Below are 27164 nucleotides of genomic sequence, written 5' to 3'. Positions count from 1 at the left end.
CAGGCTGGTCTCGAACTCACAGAGATCCGCCTGCCTCTGCCTCCCGAGTGCTGGGATTAAAGGCGTGCGCCACCATCGCCCGGCCACACTGGAGTAATGTTATAGATGAGGTAACACTTCTGTATAATTGTTATTTGTTTATTTATTTTAAAAGCCTACAGCACCTTGTATTCCCAGGAGGTCTTCCATCCAAGTACTAACCAGGCCCGACCCTGCTTAGCTTCTGAGATCAGGCACGTTCAGGGTGGTATGGCCGTAGACTTTCTGTATAATTGTTAAACCTGGTTTTGGTAATACCCGTCTGGTTGTCAAGGAAACCTACTTGTTCTTGGGAAACACACCCTGATGTGTAAGGGTAAAGCGTTGCACTGTTTGGAGGCCTATTCCTGAATGAAAAACTTGTATTCATAGCAAACTAGTGAAAAGGAAAAATTGGGTAGAGTGGGTGAGCGCTTTTCCGTTATTTTTGAGATTTGTATGCTATGATTTCAAAGAAAGATGCTAACCGTAAATAAATACGTTGAATCTAAGACACCACAAAGCCCTTAAAACAAGGAAGTGCTTCTTCTGAATCTTGGGCCAGTCCCTCACAGCGACCTCTTACGGTCAGGCTGGGGCGCCCAGCTTGATACCAACAAGCTGCTTTAGAAAAGGCTTACCTTGCCTTTTTGCACAGAAAGCAGGAAAAGAAAGGCAATGGCCGGCGCTGCCTGTGGGAAGAATTGGCGAAGCGGCTGCATTGGCACTGCTTGACCGACTGCGTCTTTTGTCTTATGATGGAAATCTGAGTGAGGAACAGTGTTCTCAGACGCAAAGGCAAGACCGGCTTTCTAGCAGAGAAACTGTGCTTCCATCTGCCACAAGAGGGCGCTGCCTCCCTGCTGTCCACCCTCAAGGGGCTCCACGGAGTGGTTTTGCACATTGGCAACTGCCAGCAGAAGGATCAAAGCGAAGTGAAGAAGTCAAAGCAAATGAAAGGTCCCATCAGCGTCCTTATCTAAGATATCGATACTCTGTTCATGATGGATTTTTTTGAATAAATTTTGATTTTTTTTTTTTACAAAATAAGGAATTAAATTGCCTTGATCATTAATTTGTTTGGCACTGCCCTGAATTTTGGGCCCAAAGCCATGATCTCACTGGACCCTCCCTAGTTCCACCCAGCCTGGGAGATCTAACAGTCTGTCCATGGCAACACCACCAGCTCAGAGTCTGATCGGTCAGGCAAGGTCTGAAGTTATACGGGCACGGGCCTTTTGTATCTGGTAACAAAGAATTAGCCAAGAGAACTAGTTTTGCGAAACCAAATGGATGCCTTTGATGTCACAGCATGGCCAAAGGCTGAGGCTCGCTGTCTTTATCTCCTGCTTTCTAACTCCTCATCTGTAAGATGGAAAGAGCAGTGCTTTCCCTACGGTTTTTAGATGCTGCTTCTCGAATTCTCCGTGTGTATGTTACATATGAATGTGGTGCGTATGGTGTATGCTCATGTTTGTGTGTGTGGATGGGGACGCCAAAGGAGGGTGTCAGGAGTCTGCCTCCACCCTCTTCATCTTCTTCCTTCGAGGCAGGGTCTCTCTGAACTTGGAGTACCCGCCGTTTTTTGGCTAGACTGGCAGCCAACAAGTCCCCGTCTCCATCCCTCACAACCCTGGGGTTGTAGGTGTGTGTGAGACTACACCCAAGTTATTTCATGGGTGCTGAGCTCCAAACTCAAGTCCTCGTGGTTGTATAGCGAGTGTTCCTAACCACGGAGCCATCTCTCTAGTTCAGAGATAGCATTTTTTTTTTTTAACTACACAAATGAAGGACCAGGTGCTGGGCTGAGTTAGCGCTTCAGTTAAAAGCTAAAGTTTCACAGCTGTACTATATGGAAGCGATTATCTTCCATTTTAAAGGTGAAGAAATGGGCACAGAGAGGTTTAGTTATATGTCCAAGGTCGAACAGCCAGTGACTGGAAAGTATATTTGCTCTAACCTCCAAACCAACATTCTTAACTAGAGCGGTTCCTGGCACCTTTGAGACTGTCACAATGTAACCTGCAAACCAACATTCTTAACTAGAGCGGTTCCTGGCACCTTTGAGACTGTCACAATGTAACCTGCAAACCAACATTCTTAACTAGAGCGGTTCCTGGCACCCCTGAGACTGTCACAATGTGGGGGAGACTAGCACCTAGCTGCAAGTAGCCAGGAGGCTGTTGGACTGCGCTGGACAGATCCACGACAGAGAATTACCTGGCCCTGAGTTGGTTAGCTTCCCATCACTGTAACACGAGAGACAATCAACTCATGCAGAGAAGTGTTTCATTCTGGCTGTGTCTTGGACGTCAAGCCCACGATACATAGGCTCTGTTTATGTGCAGCCCATGAAGGGCAAGTGCTTCATAGCAGGAACAGATATTAAAGCAAGGTTGTTCCCCTCAGGGATGGAGCATGAAAGAAAACCAAGGAGACCAGGGAGATGATTGCTGTTCCACAGTCTCCTTCAGGGCACACCTCTAATGACCTAACACCTTCCACCAAGTGCCCACTTTTATAGTGTCCAGCTCCATGCTGGGGACTAAGCCTCTACCACATGAGTCTCTGTGGGGGTGGGGGTGGGGAGTACTTGAAATGCAAGCTTCAGCAAGACCCCAAAAGTCTTCCAGAGTTAATCCCTGAGAATTAATTAATTAATTAATAATTAAATAATTATTCCAACGGCTGTTGCTACTGTTTTCTTTTGTCTGTATGGCTAGGGAAGGGAGTCCCTTTGGTTGCCCAGGGAAACTGAATTTCCTGGCTCAGCATCCATACTATCATGGAGAATCCAGGCTTTGGAGGATCAGCTGAGCACCTTATTTTGCATTCAACAGCGATCTGTTAAGCACCTGCTACCTGCCCATCCTTTCCTGGTCAGCACACACCCATGATATCTGGGCCTAGTGAGAGGGCAGACGTTAGATGAGAAGACACGCAGCTCATTCATGATAATGCATTGTGGTATCTGGAACAAAGCACGGGACCTGGACCCCACGAAAGAGAAAATGCACTCTCTAGAGTGTGGAATTACATCTGAGACTGGAGACCCTGTCTCAGCAAAAGAGAACGAAAGACAGTTCAAAGAATTCTGAAGGCATGACAGTTGGGTTTTCCCTTCATGGGGTGATTTTCTGTAAGCCCAAGCAGAGCCCCATGTAGAAGCTGTCATGTGGGGTTGAAACCCAGAGCCCGTTTCACCAGCTGGTACAAAGGCACCTGCATAAATATAACTCTCACTGCAAAGGGGCTGTGAAAACCAAATGTTCTTCTTAAAAAATAATAAAAGGGCAGGGGGTGTTCTTCTTGAACACGGGGCACAGGACAGACACGCACGGCGGAACAAACACAGACACGACATGGCGGACACACGTGGGTCCACTTTAATGGGGGAGGGAAACACAAAAGGACAAAGGATGTGGGACACACGAGGAAAGGCAGGACGAGAGGGGGGCCTCGTGTGGCCCTGCCTTTTAAACGGGGAGCGCAGGGGTATCTGGGAATATCCCATACCTGTGTGAAGGTGCACGCACAGGTAACCATAGTCCAAAAGGAGTCTGGGAGTTGTAGTTTTTCAAAAGAACAACACCAAATATGAGTGAGATGACCTAGCAGCACAGATTCGGCTTCCCCAAATACCATTTCCCAAAACACTAACCAGTTTTAAGGATTGTTAAAATTTTTAATTACTTAATGTACTTATGTGTATGGGTGTTTTGTCTGCTCGGATGTGTGTGGAGGTCAGAAGAAGGTGTCAGATCACCTGAACTGGAGTTATAGATCATGGTGAGTGGCCATGTGGGTGCTGGGAGTTGAACCTGGTCCTTGGGGGGAAATGATCCAGTGCTCTTAACTACTGGGCCATCTCTCTAGCCCCCAGTTGTAGAATTTTTTCTTTAAAAAAATTTTTAAGCTTATTTATTTATTTTATGTTGTGAGTGCTCTATCTGCATTTACACCTTTTCTGCTGGAAAAGGACATCAGATTCCACTATAGATGGTTATGAGCCACCTTCAGGTCCTCTGGGAGAGTAGCCAGTGCTATTAACTGCGGAGCCATCTCTCCAGCCCCACGGTATGCTTTTATAGTTACAAAACAAAAGAAGCATCGGCGAGAGTGCAGCGTAGGTGGCTTCAGCAAATCGGGAAAAATCTGTGTTTTAGGTCTCAGCTGTTATCTGATGACATTTCTTCTTGTGTGTTCCAAAAGGTTTTAGCTGACTGTCACAAGGATGGCGATAAATGGCCTTTACAGAGTGCTAATGGTGGCTGTGAGATCATTGGACTCGGCAGTTCTATTAGTCAATCAGCTTTATAGAATCTGTGACACGGGTGTGGCTTTTTTTTTCTTCTGAGCCCTTCAGTTTAGACAGGCAGATTTTGCTAGAATTACACAATCTTAAGTGGTGCTGCCGCTTCACCCTACCCCCAAGGCTGCTGGTGAGTGGGATGACAAAGTCATCTGTGCACATTACAGGATCATGCCAAGTGGCTCACTCATTCCTGCACGCGGCAGCATCAGCCACTGGAAACACCTGTTTGGCTTGTGCGGCCCATCCCCGCCAGTCATGGGGACTTTACTGCAGGTACCTTGCTTCTTTCTGATGCCTCTGAGGGACTCAGCCTGTGACACTTTTGTTCTTCATAGGACCTCCATCTTGCCTTCCTCAGATCCCAAGGTATTCTCTGCCTCATTTCATTCAAACGGATCCTCACCTTATAACACCTCTGGAGATGGTTAAAGAGCCAACGCACAGATGTGTCCACTGGCAAGTAGTCTCCAAATCTTTATTTCCCCAGCAGATGGCTCCTTCAGTCCAGTGCCCTCTGGGTGGACACTTCTAAGTATATGAACTGTCAGAAAAAGACATGTCCAGAGATCAAAACTGATCCCCCACCTCCACCCCTGCCCGCTGAGATTACTACCGACTTTAAGGGGACTGGTGCCTAAATTAGGCATGCACTTTCCTTACAAGGGCAAAGAAGACAGAGGCCTCCCTAAAGGCCAACCCATTGTCTTCATTTCCTTGGGGATTAAAACCCATGATCATGAGTTCCTCAGAGAAGTGAAAGTGGCCCAGAGGGATCCAGTAATTCCTGTTATCAGCAGGCTTTATAAGTCAGTGAGCCAGGAGCCGTCTCTTCATTCAGACGGACGACATCCCAGGAGAACAAAGATGTCCCTGCACCAGGCTTCCTTGCTCTTGGCTTCCTTGCTGCTCCTCTCTCTTGCCCTCCATAGTGCCCTGGCCCTGAAGCTCTGCTCCTTCAATGTGAGATCATTTGGAGAGCGGAAGAAGGAAAACCACAATGCCATGGATGTCATTGTGAAGGTGAGTTGTGTTCGAGTCCTGGCCATCCCTTACACCTTTTCTGCAGCATTAGACTCAAGGGCCCTGAAATTTGCTCTCAAGATGAGGTAAGGACAGCGGTAACTACCATTGCAATGACTGCCTCAGGTCCTGGTGTTTTCTGTCAGGTCTTCAGACCAGGTGGTATTCCAGGCCTCCACTGTTATCTGATGATATTTCTTCTTGTGTATTCCAAAGGTATTCTAGGAAGGTGTTGTGCCTTCCACAGGGGTGTTGCAAGGTTGCTGAGCAGGTAAACATGATGCTTTTGCCAGAGTCTGGCCAGTAGATAGTTCCAGCTATGTGCTGCTGTTCTGATGGTTTTAGCTGAACATACTGAGTGTGTGTGTGTGTCAGGCACTATAAATACATGATCCCATTTGTCAACCTCACGAGCAAGGACTATTGTTCCCCGGAGGAGAAGATGAACTCAGCAGAGTGATGCGATGCTGGGTAGTTCCAGGGAGGGGTGTTGAGGAAACTGGTACAGCCTTGTCTGCTTCATCTTTATAATCGTTGGCAAAACGTGCATTCTCTCTCTCTTTTTCTTCCTCCTTTCCTCTCTATCTCTCTCCTATCATCCCTTTATACCTCTCCCCCATTGATCTTCCCCCAAATCAAAATTCTATGCTTTCTCTGCTTGTGGATATTGCTGTTCTTGGGTAATATGACCAATGTCCAGGGAAACTGCCTACATTTTTCTGGAGTCAGTTGACTCTCTGTCCCATAGGCTGATTTATTTTTGATACTTGGACTCTGGTGGAATGGCTATTACTTAAAAACAAACAAACAAACAAACAAATAAACAAACACAGTGAGATTAGGGATTACTTCAGTTGGTAGAACGCTTGCTTAACATTTGTGAAGTCCATCCTTGGCATTGCATGAACCAGGCATGGTGATATCCGCCTGTAACTTCAGCACTAGGGAGGTAGAAAGAGTAAGAAGGTCAAAGGGTCAAGGTTATCTATGACAATATTGCAAATTAAAGGTCAGCCTGGTCTACATGAAACCCTATCTCAACACACACACACACACACACACACACAAACACACACACCAACAAAAGAGGCCCCCATGTGTGGTGAAAATGACAGCAGCCCTAGGCTCAGACCCCATCTATCCCCAGAGGAACTCAAGAGTCCTTCTCTTCCCAGTGCTTCACATAGAGTGGGTTCTCCCACTGAGTGGCTGGTAAGGCTGGTGACTGAAGCCCAGCAGAGCTGAGATGAAGCTGGTATTATGCTACTGCTGGACAGAGAGGACACAAGCAGAAAGCCTGCTGTGCTCTTACCAAAATAGTTCTGGGTCCTAGGTGACTCTGTCCTTTAGATGATAAGCATTGTGGTTTTACCAGGACAGCTGTGCCAAGCCCGTGGGAATCCTAACACCATGGCTGAATGGAGACATCTGACGTGCAAGAAAACGATTTCCCAGTTTCTTCACATGTAGCCTAGTGGCGCCTGGGGACTTAAGTGACTATCTACAGCCCTAACTTATTCATCCCTGGAAATGTTGCCACACTCTTGGAGGCTGTGTTTTTGTACTCTGGTGATTTCGTTCCTCCACACAGCATCTCCTCTGAGCTGTGAGTCCCACCAAGTGTGCCTAAAGTCTTTGTCAAGGCTTTATCCCATTCTCATAAAGCCATTGTGCAAACAGAAGCCAATCCCCTGGAAACCACCAGAGCCATCACAGAGCAGTGGTGGTTGACTGCAAATACCTGGTGCTCGATTAGCTAGTACGGCTTGGATGGCTCAAAGGTAAAGACACATTTGCCACCAAAAGAATGCAAACAATCCAAGTAGGAAAACATCCATTTTAGTGATGTAATTGTACCACTAGGGGGGCATTATGTACCACTAGAAGTTGTGCTTTAGGAGAGTATCACCATCATTTCTCATGAGGTCTATGCTGGGCAAACTCCCTCTGTAACCAAGGACGACCTTGAATTTCTAAGCCCCTTGCTTCTGCTTCCTAAGTGCTGGGATTAACAGCATTTACTATCATACATGGTTTATGCAGTGCTAGAGACTGAGCCCAGGACTTTGTGCATGCTAGACAAGAATTCTGCCAACTGAGTCATGCCTCATCTGCTGGTGTGGTCCCTTCACAGCTCCACAGCCCTCTTTATAATTGGTTACTCAGTGGGTGTTAGTGAGCTGAATGCTAAGGGAAGGTGAGCAATGGCCTGTCTATATTACAGACTCCCTTCCTGGCCACGGAATAGCCAAGGAGATTAGCATGCCAAAGGCCAAGGTTCCTTTCTTCTGTGACCCATTGGCAAAGCACAAGAGTAAGCCAGGGCTTAGATTCCCTTTCCTGAGAGCACAGCCAGATTTCCTGTTGACATCCCTGTTCCTTGCTTACCAAGCACTTCTGAGCCCCGAATCTCCAGCTGATACTGGTTTCCAGTTTCCTTACTGTCTCTGGGAAGTTTTCTCAGAGGAAAATCTGCAAGATTCTGTTGTCCAAATCCTCAAAATGGCAGAGGTTGAGGAAAAGCCATATTTTCTTCTGGTTCCTGCTTCTTGGGAAGCGACTCCCTGGTGGTCCTTTCAGAGCCAAGCTCTGGGTGGACCCTTCCCTTCAAGCTTTCCTCGGTGCCAGATTCCTGCATGCTCACAGGATGGAGTCACGGTCTGGAGGGCAGATATGCTCTGCACTATGCTGCCAAAATCCTCTGAAAGCAACAGTCTGTGGTGGGGTGAGCATGGCTAGTGTGGATGGGATCCAGATAAGTAGTGCCATTGATGCTCTGAGGGTGAGGGAAGGGACAGTCTGGAGAGGTCTAGAAAGATCTTGGGTGGAGACATACTCACAAAATCCTACCTAATGTCTTTAAAGAATAAACAGCATAGCATAGGGTTCAATCCACTTCTCTACCACTTATGTGCCTCACCACACCGGGTGACTTGCTCTCTGGTTCCAGTTGTCCCATCTGTAGCATGGACAGGATAACAAAGATGATCTGATCGTGAGGTTGAACTTGGACCCAGCTCATAACACTGTAGAAAAGAATGATTATCATGTACTCTAAGGCCTGAGAAGGGTGACAAGCCACCCCCATCTACCAGGCCAACCCCAGTGCCTTGGACAGTCTGACACAAGTTCTCGACCTGATAAATGTGTAAACTGAAGGATACAGGAGACTCACCAAGGCCCAGCTTAGTGTCAGACAACTACCAGTGACTGGAAAGGAAAACACAAGATGACCAGGCAACGTCCCTCGTGCTCTACCCATGCTAGCGAAGGGCAGATGACACAATGTTGACAAGCTTGTCCCTGATGCGGTCTGTCTAGTGTAGAAAAGTGGGAGAGACAAATCATGGGTTGAACCTGGCTCTTCCCAACTAGCTATGAAAACCTGAGAAGTTACCTCAGCCCTCAGAGCATTGACTTTCTCGGTGATAAAGTAGGACAGGGCTAGGGAGATGCTTGAAGTGAGATGCTTGCTGACCGAGCATGAGGAGCTGACTTTGATCCCCCAGAACCCATGTGAAAAGTCCAGGTGTAATGGTACACACTTGTCATCTCTGTCTGAGGAGCAGAGATGGTGGGATCGCTGGGGCTCCTTGTGCAGCTAGCCTAGCCTGATTTTCAAGCCAGGCCCCAGTGAGAGACCTTTTCTCAAAGGAAAGATGGAAGACTCTTGAGGTTGACTTCTGGTCTCCATATTTCTCACATACAAGGGTATATTCACACCCATAAACACAGGCGCCCACCTCCCTACACACATACACACACACACACACACGCATGCGTGTGTGTGCATGCACAGTAATATTAGTAGAAATGTGAAGATCCTTGCCTGTAAAAGGTACTCAACCATAGCGCCTTAGAAATAATAATCAACTACAGACCACCTACCTAGCTGGCACTGCCCTAAATTCCTACTTCATCCTACTTCCATTGTAAAGGGTCAAAATGGGAATCAAAGAGTGTGAACGTGTGTTTGTCTTTGTGTTTTGAGAAAGTGTCTCACTATGCAGGCCAGGCTAGCCTCAAACTCACACAGATCTGCCTGCTTCTGCCTCTTCACGCTGGGATTAAAGGTGTGTGCTCTACACCCACTGAATGTGTACATTTTAAAGTCACTTCTGGAAAGGTCTGGTAGTTTCCAGTGACTGACCAGCATGCTGGCTTGAGGCTGGCACATGGCTCCTGATGAGTACTGCACGGCCAGTGTTATAGGTTTCACCTAGAATCGAGGCTTCCTGATCAGTCAGTCCTTAGTCCCGGCTTCCTAAAGTCTGCATCCCTGGTCCCGGGAACGTGGACTCCACTCTTCTGCAGATATAACTGGAGATGCTCTGGATATAGAGGCCCAGTGGCTCTCCATGACTTGCTTCGCCCTCGATAGCCACATTCTGTAGAGCTAAGTCACCAGCATTCCATTACTCAGAGCCACGTGGTCATCCAGGGGTGTGAGCTCTTTCTGCTCCCTGATGGCAGCTCACCCTGACAAAGTGTCTCTTGTATTTTTCCTCCCACTGAATTATTTTTAACCCTTTCAGGGACCAAAGGCTATCTCTTTCCTGGAGTCTTCCCTGATCTTCTGACAAAAGCAATTAATTATTCACGGACATATCCAGCATGCCCATGGCTTGTGACTTTCATTTAGCACAAATTCTGCTTTTCTTCCATTATACTGCCTAGCTTCCATTAGACTCTGATTCTCTGAGTGACTGTATTTTAACAGCTGAGCGTAGTGGAACCTACAGAACTGAGCTGGAACCTTGGCTTCCCCACCTGTATTGGCTGTGACTTTAGAATAATTGCTAAAATACTCCGAGTTTAGTTACTATCTAGATCTAATGGGCTAACCATCATGTCCCTTTTTCAGTGTTCCTGTGAAGTAGGTTCACAGTAAATGTTAGCTCTTATGTTGTTACCACTGTAATTACGCCTTCTGAGATCTGTAGCACCCAGCCTCGTACCTTTACCCATTAAAGTTTAATGTGTATTTATTGTTATCACCACTACAAACCACTCAACCCAAGCTGTAGGATGTGTAGGAGTATCACAGTCAGGAGTGTCTCTGGTTGGTTGTTTACATCTAGATGCCAGTGTGGTTATTTTCGAGCTGTGTGGCTCGATAACATGACCTTGTCTGAGCTTCAATCTCCTCATCCTTAAGATGGACATACCAGCTGAGTGTGGCAGTGCCCACCTTTAATTCCAGCACCCTGGGGGTAGAGACAGGCCAGCCAGGGCTATATAGTGAGACCCTGCCTCAAACAAAGAAATTAATTAAAAAAATTAAAATGGGCAGAAAATAACGTAAACAGCAACAACCAAACCACTGGGCACATGATTGCACCCCATGTGATCCTAGTTACTCAGAACTGAGGCAGGGGAATCACTTCAGATCTGAAGTTTGGGACCAACCTAAGCAATGCGACCCTATCTCAAAACTACAGCAAACATCAACAAAACACAAAAGGGACACAGCAAAAAGCTGTTCTCAGTTCAGGAAGAGATTTACTTACGCTAGCAAGCACCTGACTATGATACTTGGAACCCAGCAAGGGCCTGATGAAAGATTTGGTGATTTACAGTAAACAGTCCTGGAAATTCTCTCTCTGCAGATCATCAAACGCTGTGACCTTATACTCCTGATGGAAATCAAGGACAGCAGCAACAACATCTGCCCCATGCTGATGGAGAAGCTGAACGGGTAAATGGGGAGAGGGACGGGCCTCCAGAGAGCTTAAAGTCAAGGGCAAAGGCACCCACCCGATTGGGTCTGCTGCACTCCTCCTCCCTGCATGGTGAGCTCTACACCAGGAATAAATAGTGGGTGTTTAAAATCAGCCCCAGGCCGGGTGGTGATGGCACATGTCCCAGCACTCAAGAGGCAGAGGCAGGCGGATCTCTGTGAGTTCGAGGCCAGCCTGGTCTACAAGAACTAGTTCCAGGACAGGCTCTAAAACTAGAGAGAAACCCTGTTTTGAGAAAAAAACCAAAATAAATAAATAAAATGAAATAAAAATTAAAATCAGCCCCAGAACATTTTGAGAGATTCCCTGGTGAGCTGGTGGACCTCAGAAGTGGCACTTGGACAGAACCTGAGAAACTTGACCCCAGCTAGAAAGCATGAGTGACTGCAATGGTTCAGGGCCAAAGCAGGGATCTCTTGGTTTGTTCTCTTTCTTATTTTTATTCGTGTGTGTGTGTGTGTGTGTGTGTGTGTGTGTCCCATAACACATGTAGAGGTCAAAGAACAATTTGCAGGAGTCGGATCTCTCCTTCTTCCCTTTGGGGGCTGGACACCAAACTCACACTGTTAGGCCTGATGGAAGCATTTTTACCTGTTAGGCTGTATTGAAGACTAAAAGCAAGGATTTCTGATTCTGCCTGGATCATCTCTTGTCTCTGTGATTCCCACAGAAGCAGGATGAAGCTTGTGGGGTCTGAAATGAGAAGGTCTGGCCTCAAATCCTAGCCTTGTATTATTAAATCACACAGTAGGGGCTGGGCAGTGGTGGCACATGCCTTTAATCCCAGCACTCTAGAGGAAGAGGCAGGCATATCTCCGTGAGTTCGAGGCTAGCCTGGGCAGTTCCAGGACAGCCAGGGCTACAGAGAAACTCCGTCTTGAGTCTGGAGAGATAACTCAGCTCAGTGGTAGCTGCTCTTCCAGAAGACCCAGGTTCACTTCTTAGACAATTGTCTATAACTCCAGCTCCAGGGGACTTGACACTCATGGCAAAACACACATTTGTTTTTTAAAAAGAAAGCCTGTCTTAAAGAACCAAAAGGAAGAAGAAAGAAGGAAAGTAAGGAAGGACTATATGTGGTACTATATGCCAGCACTCGAGGTGTGGCAGCAGGAATGTGGGTAGGGACATCTCTGGTACTATGTTTCAGTGCTGGGGATTTGAAGGCAGGGATGGAGGTAGGGGCAGCTGTGGTACCAAATGCTACTACTGGGGCAGGGGTGGGGGTTAGGCTAGGGGCAGATGTAGCAAAAAATGTGTTTAGAGGTCTGTTTATTTTTCACAACACACTAAATTTTGTTTTCCAGAAATTCACGGAGAAGCACAACCTACAACTATGTGATTAGTTCTCGACTTGGAAGAAACACATACAAAGAACAGTATGCCTTCCTCTATAAGTGAGTTTCATCTGTCTGAACTGAACTCAAATGTATATGTTGGATCAGGTATGGCAGAATGCCCCTTTAATCCCAGTCCTAGAAAGGGAGAGGTAGGCAGTTTTCTGTGAGTTTTGGCTAGCCTGGTCTACACATTTCCAGGCTAGTGAGAGTTACAAAGTGAGATCCCATCTCAAGTAAAACAAAAGCATTCGATTCTGGTCTCAAAGCAGTTATCATAGCAGTCAGGACCTTGGCTGTCAAACCCATGCGCTGGGACTGGACCTCAGCTGCTGGAGGGCTTGCTCACCCAGCCCATGCAGAGCCTGGCTTTCACCCCACTTGGAAGGTAGAGGTAAAGGGATCGGACTTCAGGCAACATGGCAAGTTCAGAATCAGCCTGAGCTATATGAGGGGAGACCCTGTTTCAAAACAAATCACCTAAAACTTTCACAAGAAAATCGTTTAATCATTAGCTAGAAAGCACAGCAGCTTTATGACAACCACTGACTGGCCAGGGTAGGAGTTCTTTGTCCTTTGTGGGGAAGTCCTGGCCCAGCTCATCTGAACACAGGACGAAGGACTTTCTCTGGTTTCCTCCCATTCTTCTGTTTAATGTCTGAACATTCACCTGCTGTGTCCCAGACAGCATGTATAACTCAGATCCTCAGCTCACGGAGAAGAGCTGATTCTACCTGTTCTTAGGGGAAAGACCCTCCCAAAGTTGAGCCTGCTCTGGAAGCTACTAAAGTCACAACCAAAAAACTCAGTGAGAAGAAATTCTTTCTCCCTCCTCTTGTAGGGAAAAGCTGGTATCTGTGAAAGACAAATACCTCTACCATGACTACCAGGATGGAGATGCCGACGTGTTTTCCAGGGAGCCCTTTGTGGTTTGGTTCCAGTCACCCTTCACTGGTGAGACATGACCCTGTATGAGTTGCTCTTGAGGTCTCTGTGACCAAATACACAACACAGACAGCTCAGAGGAGCAGGGGAGATTTATTTATGTTTTAGAGGATTCATCAATAGCTGCAGCTCTGTGGATTCGGAGACTGTGGTAAGGCAGAACATCCTGTCAGTGAGAACATAGGTCACAGGGCTTCTTCACCTCATGGTGGAGAGGTGTGAGAAAGGCACTAGGCCCTAGGGATAACCTCGGAAGTCACTCCCCAGTGACCTGCTTCCTCCATCAAAACCCCAGGTCTTAAAGTTTTCACAACCTCCCAAAATAATGTTGCCATCTGGGGACCAGGCATTCAACACACAGACCTCTGAGAGACATTTCATATTTAAGCCATAACAGCCCATTTCCTGGTGACCTCTCCAGCAGCCCAGGAAGGGGCCCAGCCCTGAGCATGTGTGAGGGGCTTGCAGAGTCATGCATTGTCTTATGGGATCCCTGAGGTGAGAGGTAACGCTTGAGAAAAGCAGCTGCCCCGAGAATCCCAAGATGTAGGACCTTCTAGCCTGGATACTTTTCTCAGGATCCTTGATAACTCCACCCTCCACAGATTGCCAGAAGGGAGTAAAACTAAACCAGGTGTGCTTTGACCCCTTGCTACTAGTCCATGCCTAATGGCCAGTTTCCTGTTATTCTTCCATGGACTGCAATGCAGGGATTAGGACTCTCCCCAATTCAGATTTGAGAAGACTGGGGTTTTAAAGGCATTATCACTTGCTGAAGTCCAACTGTTAAGGCAGACGAGCCAGAATTTTAAGTCAGGACACGGGCCCAGAAGCCCATATTCCCAATCTCCACTGAACTCAATAGAATGTCAAAATTCACCAGATGTGGTGGAGCACGCATGTACGTTTAGCATTCGGGAGGCAGAGAGAGAGGGACCAGCAGACTGGAGCCAGCCTGAACTACATTGTGAGACCCTGTTCTCAAAATACTAAGTGCCAAAACTACAGCTTGGTGAAAGCGCTGGTGCCTAGCGTGTACAAGGTTCTGGAGTCAATCTTCTGCACTGAAGGAACAGAAATAAAAAAGAGTCAAGAATTAAAATTGGTGTAAAAGTTTCAGCATGTAAAGTCAAATGCTTTTCACTACCTACTATGTGACCTTCTGAGGGCCTAAGACTGACAAAGTCCATGCCGTCATGACATCGTATTGTCGAAGGAATACAGAGTGTGAAAGAACAGATATATGCAGAATTAAAGCAGGCCTGCCTGTCTCTATCCCACCCTGGTGAAACTCTCAGAACTACGGAATTAACTATTTCTGCCCTGGGTTAATTAACTTGAGGAAAGTACTTTGGGAAAATAACTGTAAGAGAAGTGTGCGAATTCTCAGTAGTGGAGAAGAGGGACTATTGAGGGCAATGAGTGCAATTATCCTTTTATTTATTATCCAATTTACTTACGGCTGAGCAGGGAGAGGCTTCACCTCCAAGTATTTATTTTTTCCTCAAAGAGAGGCAAGACTCTGTGTATTACCAAGTAGATCTACTTTTTCTGAGCCTCTAGGGCCCAGTCTTTCCTACCCTTCGTCTCTCCCTTGGGTCAGGAGTTTACCCTGTTGTATCAGGACTGAAAACAAATGAGTTAGCAATTTCATTCATTTATCTAACTTTCATTCACGAATTCAATCAAGAAATAGTTTTGAGCACCCCGGGTGCCCTGTGTTGTACTAGGTAGTGCAGACAAGAACGTGAATTGAAAATAGAAGCCTGGCACCGTGGAGGTGTCTCTTGCCAGTGAAGCATAGAAGAGAAGCCTACAGAGGATGAAGGAGTGATAAGCAGGACATATCAAACAGCGCAGAGGAATCTTAGAGGGGTGACTAGTCATGGCCATTAGAGGCAGACAAGGTCTGTTACCATGCAGATGGCTGGAGACGGGAAGGCACCGAGAGCCAAATCTCAGAGGTGGGATGTGGCGAAGTGTGTAAGGGAGTTACCAGAAAGGCAGAACCATGAGCTGGAGGTGCAGCTAAGGAGTAGGTTTCCCGCCTCCAGGGACAGCCTGCAGGTCTGAGGCCCAGCTTCCTGTGGGAAAACAGTATCTTCAGTGTTGCATAAGGAAACACACAACAAAGCAAGAGTAACCTGGCATCTTGCAAAAAGGTGTGCCACAGCCCAGGCCAGGTGAGCAGCCATCCTGAGGAGCGACATTCACTTAGTTTTTATCTTAATGCAGGTGGTGATTGCGTCTCGTGCCATTGGTGGGAGCTTGACCTCCCAGTCTCATGTGATTGCTATCTCATAGTCAGTGTAAAGGAGAAGAATTTGGTAGAGTAAGGGCTCAAGAATGTCCAGGTCCTGGGCAAACAGATGCACACATACCCAAGAGGTTCACAAGATGGCAGAGGTTTATGGAATATTGGCCCATTAGAGGTTAGCTACCTTTGATAGAAAAAAAAATTTTTTTCCCCTCACATCCCCTCTGTGGGTCTCAAGCAATGTTCTCTTGTAGGCTCCACACATGAGGCAGGAGTGGGATCCAGGCAGAGAATGAGAGGTTGCCTCAGATCAGAGCTCCTGCAGACAGGAGGGCAAGGCCTGGCTACTAGACCCACCTGGGGAACCACACTTAGGACCTTTTGGCTCTCTCTCTCTCTTTCTCTCTGTTGTTTTGTGGTCTGGGTACAAGGTTTTGCTATGTAGCCCAGACTAACCCTGATTTTACAATCTTCCTGCTTCCTGTTTTCCAGAGCTGGGATTAGGGAAATATACCATCACACCCTGATCATCACCTCCTTGTCTGTTTTGTTTTATGAGATAGGGTCTCACATACTCCCGCCCGGCCTTGAACTCCTGACTCTTTAGCATCCCCCCCCTCCCCCGCTTTGAGTGATGAAATTGCAGGCCTAGGCAACCATGCTTTGTTTTATGTGATGCTTTGGATCGAACCCAGGGCACGTGCAGGTGCCCAAGGAGGCCGGAAGTCTTAGATCCCCCTACAACTGGAGTTCTAGTCGACTGTGAGCTACCCGACATAGGTGCTGGAAAACAAACTCCAACCCTTTGTCAGAACAGTACATGCTCTTAACCACTGAGCCACCTCTCCAACACCTCCATCCTTTCTTGTTCTTTTTTGAGACAGGGTGTTACTATATAGACCAGGCTGGCTATGAACTTATAGATATGAGTTGCCTTCAACTCCCAAGTGCTGGCATCAAAGCCTTGTACCTCTATGCCCTGCTTTCTAATTTTTTAGGTAAATTATTATTATTATTATTATTATTATTATTATTATTATTATTATTATTATTATTTTGCTTTTCTTCTTGTTTGCAAAAGGACTATAAACTTGCCAGCCTCCATTTTTCTTTTTCCTTTTAATACAAAAGCTAAACATGTTACCAAAGTCCTTGATCAGGGGCCTGGCTCCAGATTTGCCCCCTGCTACCCTGAAAGTGCAGACTGAGACAGTGGTGGTAAAACAAGGAAGGAATTTGATTGTCAGTATGGCAACAACAGGAAGCAGACAAGTGTCCTAGCCTTGTCCTGGGGAATCGTGGTAAGACCTTGAGATTATAGAGGAAAGAAGAAAAGCCAGGAGGGGTAGAGTTAGACGTTGGTCAACAGTCTTGGTATGATGTCATGTGTAGTTTTATTACCTGCTCCAGGTCCCCTGGAGGACACTGTAGCTTCCTGGGGTTAGAACTGAGGTTTCTGTCAGGGCTTGATCTGCCTGCAAGGTTCACTGTTTCTGGAATGCATCTCTCTGTCTTCAGCTTTGCGGGATGAGAGACGGGCCATCCTGTTGTCTCCTTAAATGGTGAATGTGTCAGCAGAGTCTGAGCCAGAGTTTAAGGTAGCAGAGGAGATGCAAAGCAAATGCATGGATTCCAGATGTTCATCTTCCTTCAGCCAGGCCTTGGACATCTACAGCCCCAAAAGACAGCTTTAAACAAAAGCAATCACTAAGTCCTGGTTATAAGTAACCTTTATTTATTTGTTGTAGGTTATTTTTTCATTTTTTTTTTTTTTTGAGGCATTCTCCTGTAGCTGAGGCTGGCCTCGAACTCCTCCTCCTTCTGTCTGTTTCCTAAGTTCAGGACTACAGATACATGCCACCCTATCCAACTGGATTTGTTACTCTTAGAAAGAATGACATAGCCATAAATCATAAATAATTTTCGGCACTCCAAACAAACCAAGAGAAAAAAAACAAAGATTTGAAAAAGGAAGGGCAGGTGAGATCACAAAACACACACACACACACACACACACACACACACACACACACACAAACACGCACGGGCTGTTAAAAAAGAAAGGAAGGAGAGCTAAGAAGAGAGAAAAAACCCACAGTGCCCACAGTGCCAGGCGTGACCACGATCACCAGCTTCCTCTTAGCTGGAGAGAGCACAGGTTGGAGGACGGAGTCTTTCATGTCCTGACAACAAGCAGCCTGGTGTCACTAAAGCACCGGAATCTCAGCCACCATCTCCGGCCCTCTGTCACGATGCCCTCACAATGCAGCGGTGTCTCTTAGAGGGGCCTTCTTCAGGCAGTGTTAGGGGCCCCTCAACGGGTAGTGTGCCACCTCCTGTTTGTTATTCCTCAGCTGTCAAGGACTTCGTGATCGTCCCCTTGCACACGACGCCTGAGACTTCCGTGAAAGAGATCGATGAGCTGGTTGACGTCTACACGGATGTGAAACGGCGGTGGAAAGCACAGGTGAGAGCCTCTGTGCTTGTCCCATGCCCATCAGGCAGCCCCCAGTCATTCAACAGGAGGGGGAGGGGGCGGAGTACATGCGAGCTGCAACTGATGTACAGTTTTTCCTCAACCCTAAACATCCTTCTTGCTAAGACTTCTGGGGCCTGTCCCTGTGGGTCCTGGGAACTCATGCTCTGCTGCGTGTCTGATGGATGCCAGTATTATTAACTCTTTGGTCCTAAGGCCTACGCACTGTGCTGAGACTACATATGAACAAGTGGACTTAATCCTCCCAATAATCCAACAAGGAACTGGGGAGATGGTTCACTTGATAGAGTGCTTGTCCTGCAAACATTAGGACCTGAGTTCAGTCCCCAGAAACCATAAAAAAAAACAACACACACACACACACACACACACACACACACACAGAATACTGGACATGCTGGTGCAAATTTACATTTCCTGTGTTGAGGACAGAGGCAGACAAATCTCTGGGACTCAATAGTTAGTTAGTTTAGCATGCTTGGCAAGTTCCATGCCAGTGAGAGATGCAACCACAGAAAAAAGAAAGCAGCGGTACCTAAGGACAGCACCCAAGGTTGTACTCTGGTCTCTACAAGCACACACACGTGTACCTGCACTATGGACACCCACTGCACACACTAAGTCATTCCATAAGTACACACATATGTGTGCCTGCACTGTGCACACCCACCACACACACTAAGTCATCCCACAAGCACACACACATGTGTACCTGAACTGTATACACAAGCACACACATATGTGTGCCTGAATTGTGCACACTCACTGCACACACTAAGTCATCCCACAAGCATGCACACATATGCCTGCACTGTGCACACCCACTGCACACACTAAGTCATCCCACAAGCACACACATATGTGTACCTGCACAGTGTACACAACCACAAAAGGTCATTAATCAGTCCCAATTTATAACTAAGAACAGTGAGGCCTAGGAGGTCAGGAGTGTTTCAGAGGCAAGTGGCAAGATCACGAAAAGGAGAAGCAATGATGGTGTTTGCTCCTCAAGACAGCCATCACCTATCATTCGGAAGATAGAGACACTGTCATCTGTGTCTCTGCAGGTTTGAGGAAGTGCTCAGACGGCTCTCCTGCCAAATTCCTCTTTTTTCCTTTCGGAATGTGCCGCCGAGAGTCCCTCTTTCTCTTTAGTTCCCCCACTCGAGGTGCAAAATGAGTCAAGTGTGGACACAGCTGGTCAGAACTGACCATCAAGAGGGCCAGGGGTGTATTGCGTTGCTTATTTGTAAGTTCCCAAATAAACGATGAGTCCCCACATTCAGCAAGAATACATCGAGTATCTGGGGAAGAGACGGTGGTTGATGGACCTTCAGGAAGGCAGACTGAGGTTTGGCCCTGGGTTATGTTGCTTAATCCCTCTGGTTGTATGGCCTAGAGCAGCCCGCTTAATTGCTCTTGCCTGTCCCTGCTGTGGTTCATGGTGGTTCAAGACATGTCAGTTGAGCTTGGTAAATCACTTCCTGCTGACTGGGGCACATAGGTTAGGGATAGCGTTCTGTCTTTATGCACCTTAATCTCAAGGGAAACCCTAATTGAAGAGGTCAAAATGAAATGCTCTTAAGGAAAGCTCTCAAGTCAGCAATCATCCCAAACAATAGCACAAACAAGGAAATAAGATGTTTCCTCTGTAACTGCAGAATGTTAAAATTCTCTTCCCATGGCCTGTGGGGGATGGGACGCTTCCAAATCTTGGTGGTATAGGGTGGAGAAAAACAGGTCACTCTAAGGCTGCCTCTCAAAGGATTGAGTTTTGATAGAAATTAGTTTCTGTCCTCCATACACTAGGACACAGAGAGATGTCAAAATAGCCATCACCGCATTGCCCCAGTTAAGTTGGCTTCTTGGGAACTGAGGTGTTTGTTCGTTTACATTTGCCGCAGTATTTCTGTGAGGGGATATCTTAGCTGGATTCCTGTATTTCTTGCATACCTATGCGCAGCAGGTTACAGAGATACTGTGACTAAGATCTGGATGGCATTGTGGGGCAAGCATCCTCTCTCCCACTCCTTGTTCTCACTGCCAGATCCTTGTCCAAACTCTGACTCACTTGGAACCTGTTTGTTCTTCTCTTAAAAAGGGAACACAGATGGAAACTGTAAGTTTGCTAGTAATGTAGCAGTGCCCCAGAACCCGGTGCATGAAGTAACTCTGGGCTGTTTCTCACTGTTCGGGAGGCTGCAAAGGCAATGCCAATGTGGAAGAGCCAGGTTGTTCCTTCTGGGACCTCTGTCCCTCTGTCCCTCTGTCCCTGGCCTATAGATACTCATCTTCATCTGCTGTCTCTGTGTTGTCTTTCCTCTGTATCTCTCTATGTTCTAATCTCTATTTCTCTTACTTAAATTTATTTATTTATTTTTATCATGCTGGGGATCAAAGCCAGGACCTCCTACTTGCCTGTACTCTACCACTGAGCAAACCCAGTCCTGTTTCTATATAAGGGGCCACCCACCTGGCCTCATTTTTTAACTTTAATTATATCTTAAAAGTTCCATTCTCCAGCTGGGTGTGGAAGTGCACAGAGATCAAGAGGTGGATACAGGAGAATCAGGGGTCCAAGATCATCCTGGGCTACAGAGCTAATTTGAGGCACGCCTAGATTATATGAGACTCTGTATGTAGTCACATTCTAGTGTATCAGGACCAGGAGTTAAAACTGGAATGGATGGGTCAGTGACATGGTTCAGTGAGTAAAAGAATTTGCTGTGCAAGTCTGACAACCAATGTTACATCCCTAAAATCCACAGTAGACGGACAGAAGAGAATCAATAAGTTTATAAGTATATATATACACACATACTACACACATACACACAATAATAAGTTTAAAAGAAACAAAATATATTGGGAGGGGTCCAATCCAAGTCCCAAAAGACCTCTTTGTAGCTGGGTGGCAGTGGCGCATGCCTTTAATTCCAGCACTCAGGAGGCAGAGACAGGTGGATTTCTGAGTTCAAGGTCAATCTGGTCTACACAGCAAGTTCTGGGACAACTAGGGCCACACAGAGAATCCCTGTCTCCAATCTGAACAAAACAAAAAGACCTCTTTGTTCACTGGACATGAAAGGTGGGGCCCTTGCCGGTGGCTGACAATGATGTCATGTATTCCAGTGCTTGCCAAGTGATGGTTCTAAAACATGTCTTTCAGAATTTCATCTTCATGGGTGATTTCAACGCTGGCTGCAGTTATGTCCCCAAGAAGGCCTGGAAGAACATCCGTTTGAGGACTGACCTCAACTTTGTTTGGCTGATTGGGGACCAGGTGGACACCACAGTCAAGAAGAGCACCAACTGTGCCTATGACAGGTAGGAGCCTCTACAGAGGCTGCTTGGTCCGTTCGTACCAGGGCAGCCCGACCCCTTTAGCTAGAGAAAAAATCAGTTCCGTTTCAGGACTGTTACTACAATTTCTTCCCTGGGGGAGTTGTAAGAAATGCCCTTCTCCCAGTCCCAGTTATAAACCTGGATAGAATTCACCCCCAGGGAACCCATGAGTTTGTTGGCCTAACTTAAATATCATAGGTGTGTGAGTGTTCCCCTGCCAAAATGCCACACCAGGGTCTCTACCCAGGAGAGAGAATGACTTTTTTATAGTTGCATAGATAAAGCCTGGATTCCCTAGTCTTCCCGGGCTTGTATACTCTATTCCTCTCAGAAGCCGTGGGCAGTGGGGGATGAGTTGCATGTGACATGTGGTTGGGAGGGGCTGGATTCACAGGAAAGGATCTTGTAACTCACCCCACCCCTCTACGTGGGGATGTAGACAGTCAATAAGCCCAGCTGGATGATCAAGAGGGCACAGCTGACTGCCCATGGCGGTGGTCGTTTCGCTTGGAGGATATCCCTATACAAGGATCCTCTGGTTCCTTATGCAGCGCATGGATCTACATAGTTTTACATAGAAATAGTACTATAGCTTAGCAGTGGCCGGCACTGACTTTGACTTTGAGATGGACCTGAATTCAAGTCCTGACTCTACCATTTCATGTGTTGTGACCAAAATTTACACTCATCGTGTTGATTGTATTGTAAGCTTCAGACTGAGGTATTAATAGTACCTTAGACCAGGTCTGGTGGCGCACACCTTTAATCCCAACACTGGGGAGCCAAAGGCAAGTGGATCTCTGTGAGTTCGAGGCCAGCCTAATCTACAGAGCTAGTTCTAGGACAGACAGAACTATTACACAGACAAACCATGTCTCAAGCAAGCAAGCAAACAAACAAACAAACAAACAAACAAACAAAACCAAACCAAAAATAGTACCTCAGTTGTTGAGATATAATGAGGACTAAATGAAATAACACATAGAAAGCACATGACAAGTGCTAAATACATTTGTATGTTTTTAGATGGCACCTAGATCATCCAGGTAGGTATGGCCACAGATAATTCCTGTGCTATCACCAATTCTATCCCAAACATATACCACAGCTGGTCACTGCACCACCATCACTGGTGAGAGAGACAGCCTACATGTATATCTTAACCAAATCTTTCTGATCCTCAGGTGTTTGATAAATCAAAGCAGGGGAGGTGGCTCGGTATGTAAAGGTACTTACTACACAAGCATGGTGAATTGAGCTTGATTCCCAGAACAAATGGAAGGAGAGATTCAGCCTCACAAAGCTAGCCTTTGATGGCACACATTTGTAGTAGCATGCTCCCCAGTAAATAAGTAACTTTAAATTTTAAAATGAGCGCATTTAACTCAACAATATTCGTACTTTGATTTTTTTTCTTTTGGTTTTTCAAGATAGTCTTTCTCTGTGAAGCAGCTCTGACTGTCCTGGAACTTGCTCTGTAGACCAGGCTGGCTTGAATTCGCAGAGATCCACCTGCCTTTGTCTCCTGAGGCCTGAGAGTACAGACACGAGCCACTACACCTGACTTGAATACTTTTTAAATTATTACTACACATAAATGCAGTTACATGTGTTTAAATAATGACTATTGTTGTAATTTAAACTTACCCTGAGTTTTTTCTTTTTTAATCAATTAGTTAATTTTTATTGTATGTGCATTGGTGTTTTGCCTGCCATGTATGTCTGTGAGAGGGTGTCAGAGGGAGTTACAGACAGCTGTGAGCTGCCATGTGGGTGCTGGGAATTAAACCCAGGTTCTTTGGAAGAGCAGTCAGTGTTCTTAACTGCTGAGCCATCCTCCAGCCCTCACTTCTTTCAAGAACTGTCAGCTTTGTTCCCTCAGTCAGGAGGGAAGTGTGGGTGCCCAAAGTGTGTGAATTATCAGGGACTATCGGCAGCACAAACCACAAACAAGTGGGGGAAACACAGTTCCACCGTGCCTTCCGTTCTCATCCCTCAGCTGACTGAGGAAGGAGTTTGAGAAGGTCATCATCGGCCTGGTGCGCTCACTTCTCAGGCCTCAAGGTCTCCTCACTGCCTTTGTTTCTCATGGGGTTTCTGAGGTTGCAGATTAATTTTCGGCTTTTATTGTGCCAGCCTTCAAAAATAGAAGCCCAGGGCGAGAAGTTATAGCCTCCCAAGCACCCAGGCCTCTCTTCCCATTTTCAAATGTTTCAGCCAAGTTGGGCAGATGGCACTGGCTTACCCAACCATGTCAGCTGTGGGATCTTCAGCAGGTCAAACCCAGAAACCAAACCACCACTCAGAATTGGGAAAGCTCAGGGCAGAGCCGTGGAAGGGCAGTTTTCACTAATCAGGCAGGACACTAAGACCACATAGACCTACCTGTTTCACTTCCCGTGTCATATGATAGAGTCCACTTCCTCTTTTTGTATATTACATTTGTGTGTGTGTGTGTGTGTGCGCGTGTGTGCGCGCGCATGCGTGTGTGTGGTGATGGTGGTGAAAGCAAGTGAGTACAGGTTCATGTGCCTGGAGGTCAGAGAACCATTGCCTTGATACAGGGTTTCCTATTGAATTGAAATTCAATTCTTTTGTTTAAGCTGGCAGTGAGCTCTGGGGATCTGACTGACTCTGCCCCAGTGCTGGGGATACAGAAGGGCACAGACATGCCTAGCTTCTGATGTAGGTGCTGGAGAATCAAATCTATGTTTTCTTGCTTTAGACCAAGCCCTTCTTACCCACTGAGCCTTCACCCCAGTCCTTAAAGTCTGTTGATAATTTGAATACCACATTTTCATTTGGTGTCATAGCTGCAAATTATCTTTACATTCATTTCCCCCCTCTGTACTTTTCTTTCAATCCATCAATTTCTCATTAAAATAAATGAGCTCATTTTAAAGGAAATATCATGATACTGTACAAAATAAGACTATAGGATCACTTGCCATTCATTGGTCAAAGGTGACAAAACAGACACCCAGGAGAAAGTGGTCATTCTAGAGAACACTTGGAGGTGGCAGTTTGCTCTCCTCTTGTTAAAATGAGGAATTAGGAAGGTTTCCAAGACAAGCTGGCACCGGTCTGAGATTTTTGCCAAAAAAACAATCAGCTCTAAGTGAAAAGGGACAGAGTAAAACAACATTCTCATACTACAAACCATTGCTGTACTGGGTGGCTCATATGTGAAGTGTGAAGTGTGTTCTTATACCAGCTGTGTTTGTCGTGCTGGGGCTACACTTTGATACTTTAACTTTGATACTTTAACTGCTTTTCTGGAGACCCACCGGCAGGAAAGAAAGCAGGGGAACATCCTTGTCAGTTACAGACCAGGATGTTCCCCTGCTGGTCAGGGGAAGTGTGGGCAGCTAGATCACAACAACTCACCCTGTTTTCCGGTGGAAGAACTGCAACCCTAATATGGAGTTATCTATCAAGCAAGGCTGGGGCCAAATGCCATCTTGTAATGGCAGCTATTCAAATCGGCTCCCAGCACAAAGGGAATCTGGAGAGGAAAGGGTTTGTTGTTGTTGCTTTGTTTTATCTAGTGTGTGTGTGTGTGTTGGTGAATGTGCATGTTGCATGTGCGTATGTAGGTTCAAGCACCAGGAGATGAGACAATATGTCTGTCTTATTGCCTTGAGATAGGTTTTTCTTGCTGGTTATAGTCTATTGTTAAGGGAAACCAAGCCAAGAACTTGAGGCAGAAACAGAAGCAGAGACCATGAAGGGATGCTGCTGACTGCCCTGATCCCTCTAGCTACTTAGCTACTCTTTTTTTTCTTTTCCATTTATTAATTTTCTTTTATTGAAAATAGATTTTTTTCATACAATATATTCTGATTATGGTTTCCTGTCTACCTACTCCTCCCAGTTCCTCCTCACCTCCCCTCCTTCCAGAAAAGCAAACAGGTTTCTAAGGAACAATAATAAAATACAATAAAATAAAACAAATCGGAATAGGACAAAAACGACAAAACAAGGAAAAGAGCCAAAGAAAAAGCACAAGAAACATACATAGATGCAGAGACACATATGTTCAAATACACGGGAATTCCATAAAACCCCAAACCAGAAGCCATAATATATCTACAAAGGAGTTGTAAGATAGAAGAAAAACAAAGTCCTGGCTTAATATTATGGCACAAAGAACCTCCAAAGATGGCGCTGAGTTTGTTTTGTGTTGGTCATCCACTGCTGGGCATGGGACCTTCCTTTCAGAGTAATTCGTTTCCTCAGTGAGACCCCTTGGAAAAAACTAAATTTTCAATTGCAGCTGACTCTCAATTGACAATAGCTTCTGAGTTAGGTAGGGATGGGGGTGTGTTAACACATCTCCTTTCAGCTCTAGGACCCCATCTGGTGCAGAGCCATGCAAGCCCCATGCATGCTGCCCTGTTGTATCCAGAAGGCCTTAAGTCTTTGTTGTCCTCGGTCCCCTTGGGCTCTTACACTCTTTCTGCCTCCTCGCACAGTTTCCTGAACCTAGAGAGAAGGGATGTGATGGAGACGTCCCTTTTAGGGATTTCCCAAGGTCTCTCGCTCTCTGTGTCTCTGACTGCGGGTCTCTGTATTTGTGCCCATCTGCTTTAAAGAGGAAGCTTCTCTGGTGATGACTGAGCAAGGCACAGATCTGTGGGTATAGCAGAGTGTCATTAGCAGTCATTTTATTGCTATGTTCCTTTAGCGGAACAGTAGTATTTGTTGTTTTCCTAGGTCCCTGACCTATTCAGTTTCAGGTTCTTGGTCACTAAGGTAGTGTTGAGCATGGGTTCCATCTCATGGTGGGGGCCTTAATTCCAATATGACATTGGTTGGTTACTCCCACAAGCTCTGTGACACGATTGCACCAGTGTATTTTGCAGGCAGGTCACTCTTACAGACTGAAAGTTTCTAGCTGGGTTGGTGTTTCCTTTTCTCCCCGAGTAGCATGCAGAGTACCTTCCAGTACCATAAACACTAATCCATAGAGGTAAAGGCTCTAAGTAGGCACCAGCTCTACTTCTCTGTGTTCAATGAGTTGTATTGGTGTTGTCTGCAGTAATAGGGTCTAACTGCTGATTTGTGGAGAGCCTTGACAGTAGCCTGGCTTGTTTGGAAGTTCCCACGAGACCCTTTTGGGTAACAACTTGATTGGGTGTAACCCATCCCCAGTACTTGAAACTTAATTTGGTGACGAGAAATGTCCAGTTGGGTCACCATTGCCCCCATTATTTGTCAGTTTCATTTAGTACCTTCATATGTATGTGTGTGTGTGTGTGTGTGAATTATATATAACAGGAAACTTCTGCTGTATTAGGTTTCCATAAGATCCCTCAAATGGACCCTAGTTTTAACTGTCCATCCCTGCATTCTCTCCCTCTTTCCTTTCTTTCTTCCCTTCCCCTCCCTGCCTGATCCTCTCATTTCAATCCCCCCCCATCATCCATCCATAGCTATCTATTCTATTTCCCTTTCCTAGGGGGAATTCATCTCTCCCTTCATACCTTACTCTCTACCTAACCTCTGTGGTTCTACAGAGTGTAGCTTGCTTATCAGGGACTTAACAGCTAACATCGACATAGAAGTGAATAATACTGTTTGTCTTTCTGGTTCTAAGTTACCTCACTTTGAATGATTTTTTGCTTAGTTCCATTCATTTACCTACAAGTTTCCTTCCTTCCTTCCTTCCTTCCTTCCTTCCTTCCTT

At 46.2% G+C, this 27164-nt stretch overlaps 1 protein-coding gene and 1 pseudogene across 1 annotated transcript in view; one reads left to right on the top strand and one right to left on the bottom strand.

The window, feature by feature from the left end:
• Nucleotides 1–152: 152 nt before the first annotated feature.
• Nucleotides 153–261, bottom strand: LOC113456243 (annotated as a pseudogene).
• A 4905-nt stretch (nt 262–5166) lies between these two features.
• The window catches only part of Dnase1l3 (deoxyribonuclease 1 like 3), a 24579-nt gene continuing 2581 nt past the window's right edge, over nt 5167–27164 (top strand). Inside the window, exons 1-6 of the mRNA XM_005348506.3 lie at nt 5167–5353; nt 10963–11051; nt 12402–12491; nt 13273–13385; nt 17988–18100; nt 21300–21457. Coding sequence (XP_005348563.1) covers nt 5198–5353; nt 10963–11051; nt 12402–12491; nt 13273–13385; nt 17988–18100; nt 21300–21457 — 719 coding nt within the window. The 5' untranslated portion in view covers nt 5167–5197. The remainder of the gene's footprint in view (nt 5354–10962; nt 11052–12401; nt 12492–13272; nt 13386–17987; nt 18101–21299; nt 21458–27164) is intronic.

Source organism: Microtus ochrogaster, chromosome 6, assembly GCF_000317375.1.
Source record: "Microtus ochrogaster isolate Prairie Vole_2 chromosome 6, MicOch1.0, whole genome shotgun sequence".
Lineage (NCBI taxonomy): Eukaryota > Metazoa > Chordata > Mammalia > Rodentia > Cricetidae > Microtus > Microtus ochrogaster.
Note: the sequence above shows the minus strand (reverse complement) of the source record. Positions and strands in the feature narration are given on the sequence as shown.